The sequence below is a fragment of the Eulemur rufifrons genome, chromosome 9 (assembly GCF_041146395.1).
Source record: "Eulemur rufifrons isolate Redbay chromosome 9, OSU_ERuf_1, whole genome shotgun sequence".
NCBI lineage: Eukaryota > Metazoa > Chordata > Mammalia > Primates > Lemuridae > Eulemur > Eulemur rufifrons.
The window spans coordinates 17,898,571-17,908,153 of record NC_090991.1 but is presented as its reverse complement, the minus strand read 5'-3'; the positions used below and the strand labels follow the sequence as shown (position 1 = coordinate 17,908,153).

At 43.4% G+C, this 9,583-nt stretch overlaps 1 protein-coding gene across 1 annotated transcript; it reads right to left on the bottom strand.

Annotated features, from left to right (window-relative positions):
• Window positions 1–5,485: 5,485 nt before the first annotated feature.
• On the bottom strand, window positions 5,486–9,543 carry RSKR (ribosomal protein S6 kinase related). The gene is made up of 12 exons (XM_069480980.1): window positions 9,236–9,543; window positions 8,611–8,847; window positions 8,435–8,518; window positions 8,237–8,305; window positions 7,773–7,842; window positions 7,432–7,536; window positions 7,217–7,257; window positions 6,949–6,976; window positions 6,740–6,829; window positions 6,566–6,654; window positions 6,317–6,427; window positions 5,486–5,868 (listed from the first exon to the last, which is right to left on the bottom strand). The coding sequence occupies exons 1-12, from the start codon at window positions 9,290–9,292 to the stop codon at window positions 5,647–5,649; spliced, it is 1,203 nt and encodes a 400-aa protein (XP_069337081.1). The 5' UTR covers window positions 9,293–9,543; the 3' UTR covers window positions 5,486–5,646.
• Between the last annotated feature and the right edge of the window lie 40 nt (window positions 9,544–9,583).

Below are 9,583 nucleotides of genomic sequence, written 5' to 3'. Positions count from 1 at the left end.
CTCAAGAAGAGAAACTACTATGGGAAGCAGAGGCGGGAGGATCCCTTGAGGCCAGGAGTTTAAGACGAGCCTGGCCAACATAGCGAGACCCGATCTCTACAAAAAAATGAAAAAATTAGCCAGGTGCGGTGGTGCCTGCTGTAGTCCCAGCTCCTCAGGAGGGGATGGCCTGAGCCCAGGAGTTCGAAGTTACAGTGAGCTAGGACCATTCCACTGCACTCCAGCCTGGGTGACAGAGCAAGACACTGTCTCTAAACAACAACAAAGAGGAGGAAATATAATATAATCTGTTATAAACTGCAGGGCCATCAGGGGACAGGCTCTTCTAGAACTGTGTTGTCTAGTACTTTAGCCACTTCTAATGTGACTAGTCTGAGATGTGCTATAGGTGTAAATACTGCACACACTGCATTTCGAAGGTTATGTGTGAAAAAAAACAAAGTAAAATATCTTATTTTTAAAATTTATCTTTTTGACACAGGGTCTCACTCTGTTGCCCAGGCTGGAGACAGTGGCGTCATCATAGCTCACTGCAACCTCAAACTCCTGGGCTCAAGGGATCCTCCTGCCTCAGCCTCCCGAGTAGCTGGGACTACAGGCAGGAGCCACCATGCCCAGCTAATTTTTTCTAGTTTTTTGTAGAGACGAGGTCTCACTCTTGCTCAGGTTGGTTCCGAACTCCCGACCTCAAGCAATCCTCCCACCTCAACTTCCCAAAGTGCTAGGATTACAGACATGAGCCACCATGCTCAGCCAAAATATCTTATTTTTTAATGTTGATTACATGTTGAAACATTTTAGATACATTGGGTTAAATAAAATACATTAATTTCACCTTTTTAACTTTTTTTTTTTTTTGAGACAGGGTCTCACTATGTTGCCCAGGCTGGTATGAAACTCCTGACCTCAAGCCATCCTCCCAAGTTGCTGGGATTGCAGGCATGAGCCACCACACCCAGAGTTTTTTAACTTTTTGAATGTGGCTACTAGCAAATTTTAAATTACTATGTGACTTAATTATATTTCTATTGGACAGCACTGCTCTAGAAACAAAATGGTTCCAGAGTGCAGGAACTAGAGAGAACAGTGGCTTGAATGAAAATGGGGAGGAAGACAATATAAGAGGACAAACTTGAGCTTGGGATTGCCCAAGACTCAGCAGAGGGAATCCCAAGGGGTAAGTACTTGTGGTCAATCAAAAGACCTAGCAAATAAGACAAGGGTGGGAAGTTGCAGAAAAGCCAAGACAGAAAACTCTTTAAGTGCCAGTAATAAAGGCTTGTTGTGGGAATGTGTGAATTGGAATGCTTAGTCCTTGTTGCAGTTGGTATGTCAGAAGCCAGGCGGTAGCTATAGGGATATGGTGTTTCTTGCAACAAATTAGGATGGATAGGGAGGGGTAGATGAGAATGAAAGTGCCACTGTAAATAGGTAACATAAAAAGAATTAATTTGCTGGTACCGTTGTTTTGCATGATTTTAAAGATCTGGTGTTTTTCAAATTATAAAAATACTAGATACTGGTTATAGCAAGTGAAATAATACAATGCAAAGATGTATTAAAGGCAAAGCCACCCACATCCATTCTACCCTCCTACTGTAAGCAGTTGTGTGTACACTTTCATTAAAACACATACACAAACATATAGAGGTTTTGTTTATTTACAAACCACACACACACACACACACACACACACACATTTTTTTCTCTAAAAGTTAATTGATCTACAGACTGGAGTGTCTGGGATTGAGGGCCAGTGCCTTTATTTTCTCTTTTTTTCTACTTCTCTTTCCGCTTGCATTACTCCTCTCTCCTATCCAAGTTCTCTCACAGATTCTCTTTCTCATTTTCTCTCTTCTCTCTCTCTCACACACGTCGGAGAGAAAGAAGTCTTACACTTCTGCATTTCTGTCCTCAATTTCTTGTATAAAGAAAGCCTTCCAAGCCAACTGATACAGATCTGATCAATCCTTGCCCTTTTTTAAAAATAGGTTCTTTTCTATTTGGTAAGAGTTCCTAGACATTAACTCTGTCATCACATTGCATATATTAATTTTTAGATCTGTTTTTTGTCCACTGATTTTATTAATGGTATCTTTGGCAATACAAAGATAAAATTTTTACATGGTCAAGATGTTTATCATTCATGCATCAAATTTTTATGTAAGTAGGTATGTCTTTTTCTTTTATAGTGCTTTCATTTTCTTTCTTTTTTTTTTTTTTTTTGAGACAAAATCTCACTATGTTGCCTGGGCTAGAGTGCCGTGGTGTCAGCCTAGCTCACAGCAACCTCAAACTCCTGGGCTCAAGCAATTCTCCTGCCTCAGCCTCCCAAGTAGCTGGGACTACAGGCATGGGCCACCATGCCCGGCTAATTTTTTCTATATATATTTTAATTGTCCAGCTAATTTCTTTCTATTTTTAGAGACCGGGTCTCGCTCTTGCTCAGGCTGGTCTCGAACCCCTGAGCTCAAATGATCCACCTACAGGCGTGTAGCCACTGCGCCCAGCCAGTGCTTTCATTTTCTATCTTGGTTTAGATATGTCCCTCTATCCTTTGATGTTCTAGGTCTAGTCTCCCAGATGTTCTAAGATTTTTAATATTTTGGTGACCATATTTAAATCTTTAATCTATGTGGAATTAAGTTTTATATATGATATTAAATAGGAGTGCAACTATTTAAAAACAGTTATAGTTTAAAAGTTTTAAGATTAGAGATTTTGTAAAAAATACAATTATATAACCTAAATCAGCAACTCTGAGAAGTATCCACCAGACAGTTCAGTGAGAACTCAAGGATAAAATTGTGGAATTATTAATATTAGCCTTGCTGCTGTGCATAATGGAGTACTGAACAAAGGAGGCAGGGTGACAATTACTAATCAATGGGGTTCCCTATATCAGCAAAACTCATGGAGAGGCCAATGAAATCTGAAATAATATGTTTTCAGAATATAAGCAAAACCAAGGTAGTATGCTTTTTTATAAAGAAAAATAATCATTCCTGGCCAGGTGTGGTGGCTCTAGCCTATAATCCCATCACTTTGGGAGGATCACTTGGGGCCAGGAGTTTGAGACCAGCCTGGGCAACACAGCAAGAACCCATCTCTACAAAAAATATTCATGGTTTTTATCCAATGTGCAGTTCTGGTCTCTACAACTTTAAAAAAAAATGTAATAAAGATATAAACATGTCTAAAGAGAAACAAATGAGATAAAAGGATGAAAGATACATTCTGTTTATTTATTTATATCCCAACGTGATTCCAAAAAGGCTTACAAAGATGCAGATATTTTAGTAATATAGAAAGATTAAAACTTAGAAAAATGAGAATAAAGAAAATAAAGGTAGAAAAGAGAAAAGGAAGAGGGAACCAAGAACATGACTAGCACACAAAATACTTAAACACTTGAAGGTAGGCCACAAATTGAGCTCTAAATGGTCTAGCATTGATACAAAGAGAAAAATACAGTCAACTGAATATTTAGTATCCTTCAGGTCAAAACCAAACAGCAATTCAGGAAAAGCATAACTGGGTCCAGAGAAACTTTCTCCCATAAATCATTAAATATCACATCATAAACTATAATGATAAATACTCTTTACAGTATCCACAGCAATTAAATTTCATGGAGATTTTCATATGCATTGCCAAAATGCAATCCAGAAAAGCAATTCTCCAGAGGCCAATAAAATGCCAGCTATGTACATAGAAAATGTGGCTTAATCTAGAAACTGAATAAATAAATAAAAATGCACAGAATATTCTCCAGAGTCTGTTTGGTCTGCAAAGAGACCAGATGTAACTCAAGAATAATATAGTGTAGATCAAAACATATTTTCCCCTCAAATCTCAGACCAAAAAAGAAACTTTTGAGAAGTTAAAGAAAAGTGAAAAGAAGTCATAAGAGCCAGAAATGTATACAAAATCAAGATCCATATGATTTTTCTTTTTTTCTTGAGACAGAGTCTCGCTCTGTTGCCCGGGCTAGAGTGAGTGCCGTGACGTCAGCCTAGCTCACAGCAACCTCAAACTCCTGGGCTCAAGCAATCCTACTGCCTCAGCCTCCCGAGTAGCTGGGACTACAGGCATGTGCCACCATGCCTGGCTAATTTTTTCTATATATATTTTTAGTTGGCCAGATAATTTCTTTCTATTTTTTTAGTAGAGATGGCGGGGGGGGGGGGGATCTTGCTCTTGCTCAGGCTGGTCTCGAACTCCTGACCTTGAGCGATCCACCCGCCTCGGCCTCCCAGAGTGCTAGGATTACAGGCGTGAGCCACCGCGCCCGGCCTCATATGATTTTTCTTATTAAGGGAAAAAGTTCTTGAGATACATCTCTAACCTTAAATTTTTTTTTTTTTTTTTTTTGAGACAAAGTCTTGCTCTGTCACCCAGGCTCAGGCAATCCTCCTGCCTCAGCCTCCTGAGGTAGCTGGCACTACAGGCGCTTGCCACCATGTCCGGCTAATTTTTACTATTTTTAGTAGAGACGGGGTCTCACTCTTGGCTCAGGCTGGTCTCAAACTCCTGAGTTCAAGTGATCCTCCTGCCTCGGCCTCCCAGAGTGCTAGGATTACAGGTGTAAGCCACCTCGCCTGGCCTCTAACCTTAAATCTTAATCCCTTGGTTTGTCCACCAGAAACTGAATCCTGAGCTGTCTAGGGAAAATGATTAGTTTCATAATCCTTATGTTTTTCAAAGAGGTTTGGTTTTCAAAAAGATTTGAATAGCTGTTCTAATTAACTCCAGAGACAACAATTAATCCACCCATGTTTCAGTTTCTATTTTCTTCCTCACATTATGCTATGAGAGTCACTTCTCAGTTTTGAAAAATTAGATTTTATTGCATACTGTCCTAAAGCCCCCAGATCATATTTTTAGCTGCATATTTAGAGGATGAAATGCCAGCTTTTGAGGTCTTTGAAAAACATTCATATTGCTTCTGACAAGCCTATTAAACACATCAGTAGCACCTTGGGATCCCATGAAGTGTCATTATTGGTCAAGAAGGGAAACGTGACAGAGGAGGAGAGGGAAAAGTGGGAGCATCTCTGGCTGACAGCTTGAAGGTAAGAGCACTGGAGAAGTGAAGCAAAGGAAAAGACAATGAGATAGTTATTGGTGGATCCAGGCACCAGGTATCCTAAATTCCAATCTAATACTCTTAACCACTCTTTTGAAAACCATTAATTCTTATATTTAGTATTCAGGGTTTTTATCCAATGTGTAGCTCTGGTCTCTACCACTTTAAAAAAAATGTAATAAAGATATAAATGTGTCTAAAGAGAAACAAATGAGATAAAAGGATAAAGGATACATTCTTTTATTTATTTACATCCCAACGTGATTCCAAAAAGGCTTACAAAGATGCAGATAATTTAGTAATGTAAAAAGATTAAAACTTAGAAAAATGAGAATAAGGAAACTACCTCCTTGATCTGAGTTGCTTTTTTTTTTTTTTTTTAGAGCAGTGGGTGTCTCACTCTTGCTCAGGCTGGTCTTGAACTCCTGAGCTCAAGCAATTCTCCCACCTTGGCCTCCCAGAGTGCTAGGATTATAGGCATTAGCCACTGCGCCCAGCCAATCTAACATGTTGATTGGAGAGATGAGTTGTATAATGGGGAAGTATAGTAGAGAGGCTCAAGCAGTGACAGGGTAGACCAGGAAGGACTCCAAATCACAGTCAAAGTCATTGAAGGGCATGGACTCTGATGGACTGGGCTGGGTAGCTTGTGTCTCCATGACAAAGTTCACTGGCTGCTTCTGCAGGAGCTCTGGGTCAAAGGCCACACCCCGAAAGAAAGGGTGGACCTGGAAGTGATGCAGATAACGCAGACGGTGGAGGGGGTTCTGGCATAAGAGCTGAAGGAAAGAGCATGAAAGATGAGGGACTGGGACAAGGAAGGGACTGAACAGAGAAGATGGAAAAGGAGAAAGAAGTTCATGGAGCTATGAAAAACAAGAAGAACCCTAAAGAGTGGAAGACTTGTAAATGAGGGAGAAACAGAGGCTAATTTGGGGCAAAGGTGGGAATAAAAAGGAGCTGTATTTGTGAGTTTTTAGATGGTAAGAGTGCAGCATTGGTCCACTGTCTCAGAAGGGACCCTCTGTTCTGGATGGGGAGGAGATTTGGGGGACCAGGAACTCAGGAATGAAATCTGAAGTACTGGTTAGAAGGCAAGTAATTAGGTGGTTAAATTGGAGCCCCCTCCCCCAAATGAATCAGAAGAATGGGGAAATACCACTTCAATGATAATGGAAGAGCATGAAAGCTTTGACGGTCAAAAAGGAAGGTAGTGCTCACTCTTACCTCATGGAGCAGGAGTGAGAGCTCCTGGTTAAGAGAAGCTGGCATCTCAGAGTCACAGTGGGTCACACTTGCCAACATGGCCACATGATCTCTCTCTGCAGCCACTGGAAACTGAGTTAAGAGGGTTGGGGGTATGGGTAGGGTGTCATTCCTTGTACGAATAAGGCAAGATTTCCTAAGGTCTTCCTTCTTCCCACCACAGGGCAAAGGCTCTCTTCTCTCTGCGCAACACTACTACCATTCTCTCACCTTTCCAGTTGCCAGAGAGAAAAGTAAGACACCCAGGGACCACCAATCAGCAGCATGGTTGTAAGGTCCTCCACTCAGGACCTCTGGGGCTACAGATTTGAAAGATACTCATCACTGACGTCCTTTGGCTATCCTCCTGCCCAATGCTTACCCACCAGTTTTAGCCTCTCTCACCCATGTATTGCAGAGTACCACAGATAGTATAGGCTCGGGCTCCTTGGGGCAGGTGGCGGGACAGACCAAAGTCTGTCAGTTTCAGATGGCCTATGAAAGAAGATGAGGCATCACCACCACTCTGTTCCACCCACCCCCATCAGCCATGATTGATTCCCAAACTGACAGTACCTCTCATCCTGGGGCTAGGGAAGGGGGAAAAAACCTACCTCGTTCATCCAGAAGGATATTCTCCATCTGAAAAATCACAAGTGAGAAGTTATTGTTCCTTCTCTTCCTTTCAACTCTCTTTCATCATGTATGTCCCCCAGCTGAAGAGAATACCCTACTCAGCATTCAAATCTATAGTTGGAGAGCCATTGTCCAAATCCTTGGCACCCATGGGGGCCCAATGGTCAATTGTTCTTAGCTTCCCTCCTGTCTTCTTGGAACTTCTTACTGAAGCTCCTTCTCAGACAAAGGAAAAAAGTACTTTACCTTCACGTCTCGATGGATGATGCCCAAGTCATGGAGATAGCCTGTGGATGACAGCAAGCATGGGGTGTGCTGAAGGTCTCCTGCCCTTTCCAGTTTCCCTGGTAGTCCCCACCTTATCCCTATCTTTTCACCTCTGGAGTTAATATCAATTATCTTCTCTTTCCCTCCCAATTTAATTCTTCCCTCCACATTTCCTTTACCACTGTTTCACTTACACAGCACCAGGACAAGCTCAGCAGCAAAGAGACGTATGGAAGCCTCAGGAAAGCAGCCAACAGCCAACCACAGGGAGTAAAGATCTGTTCTGCAGTAGCTACACACTGCAAAGCACCAGAAATCTGGGCAATGTTTGGAGGCTACAATGCCTGGGCTCAAGGCATTGTAGGCCTCCTGCCCAAACTGATGCTACCTGCTGTTCCCTCTCCCTTTGGGATAGAGAGATGCCAAGAGAAAGAGAACAGAGCAAAGGAAGAACAAGCCAAAAGAGATAGGTAATCTCAGGTGGGGATTATGATAGAAGGACCCTTGGGGATGAGAAGGGAGGCCAGTCACTCACTAATGAAGAGGTGCCGTTTTCCCTGCCAGCTGTCCCCCAAGCTGTGTACAAAAGGATGGTTGACCTGTCGCTAGGGACAAAGAAAACAGGAAGTTAGGGAGGAACAGGGTCATCGAGGATAAAGGCAGCCAAAAAATCAGGGTTTACCTAGTTGTACAGAAAGGGAGTTGCCTCACGTCCCAAGTCAGAAGAACTCAGTAATTGGGACTGTCTGCCTGGTAATCCTGGAACCAGCGTAATACTAAAGAATATACTGGGCCATGCTTAAGAGATTTCCCTGGCAGGACCTGGAAAAACTGTGTTGATAGCTGATAGCTACTTTTCCAAGGATCTACCTTGGTGGTAAACTAGGTTGAAGCAGAGGGAGGCAGAATTGGGAAAACGAGGAAAGTTGGACAAGAAAGGTGCTTTCCCTACCTGTGGTTTAGCTCTTCCCACAATCCTTTCCAGGACTCTGTGCATACCTGGATGCTAACCTCCTCTTTGCACTGCCTCACAGTGTCCCTCTGTAGGACCTTTACCTTGGGTACCACCTATAAAAGGAGAGGAGTGATTTCTCAGAGAATAGTGCTATTGAATTGTTTATTCCTCCTTATCCTCTCTGGAATCAAGATTAGAAGCAGGGACTAAACAATAATGTGGCTGAGTACCTAGATCCCTACCTTCACTGCAAATACAGCTTTCTGGGCACAATCTAGCACCTTGAGGACAGTTCCAAAGGAGCCTTTAGCCACAAGGCCTAAAATCTGTACAGAGAAATGGAGAACAGGGCAATTTAGACAGGTTTCTAGATTTCTCTCGAAGACTGAGACTCTTCTCAGGAATTCTATTGACCTACCTTCAGCTGCTGCTGCCCCCTAACGGGCCTAATAGGAAACTCCGGTAGAAAGAGGTTGATGAACTGAGGCACTGGCCACTCAGATAGCGGCTTCTCGACCAGCAGTGGGGCTGGCTCTAGGGACTCCCCGTGCAGGCACTGATGCCCCCGTAGTTCCCACAGCTCTTCCAGACCTGACCTGATGGTCCCCACACCTGACCAGAGGCTCTTCCAGGGGCCCCGGATGTTGCCACCCTGCTGAGAACCAAGGGAGCCACTCTAAACCTGCTCCTGAGGCATTGCAGGTTCTGCCCATCTTAGCAACCACTCCCTCCCCTCAAATCTCAACCCCTAGAGGTATATTTTTGAATACCAGGCAAAATTCTCATGACCCTTGCTTTGTGCTAAGGCCTGGATTTCCTGGACACAATTCAAATCCTCTAGAAAAGTAATCGCTGGACATTTTCCTCATGACGCATTAGGAATGCAAAAGCCAGTATTGGATTGTGATGCTTTCACCACACAGCCTCCCTGCCCCACCCCCACACTGGATATCACTGCCATGCTCCTAACCAGGCATTTCCAGGCCTCAAGCCCATGTCTTCCTCATCTCCCCTCAGTACACTGCTAGAACCCCACGGCCTACCTTGTGAGGAGCAGCTACCTGGGTGTGTTGCCCCTGCCGACAGCTCACTGCTCCCATCCCCAGCCTCTGCCTCCTCTCCTCTTCTGCTAAATCTGCTGTCCCAGTTATATAAGCAATTCCTCCCCCTGATGCTGCATTACATGAGCCCCGCCTCTTCCAGTGTGCAGAAACCCATCAGCATGGGGCCAGTGACACACTAGGGCTGGGAAGTTTCCGTGATACAGCTTCAGGGCAGAGAAGGGACGACACCACCCTCATTAGAGTGGCACTTATAGGATGTGTCTTGGGATGATGGGGAGGGAAGGACAGACAGGCTGAACGTATGCACTCAACACAATCAAAAAGAAA

Bases quoted from the DNA above. Each gene is read 5' to 3' on its own strand.
- RSKR (XM_069480980.1), bottom strand. From the start codon at position 9,292: ATGGGAGCAGTGAGCTGTCGGCAGGGGCAACACACCCAGGTAGCTGCT. The intron at 7,537-7,772 runs GTGAGTGACTGG...GGTGCTTTGCAG, and splicing joins AAAACGGCACCTCTTCATTA to TGTGTAGCTACTGCAGAACA. The intron at 6,830-6,948 runs GTAGGTTTTTTC...CTTCTTTCATAG, and splicing joins TATCCTTCTGGATGAACGAG to GCCATCTGAAACTGACAGAC.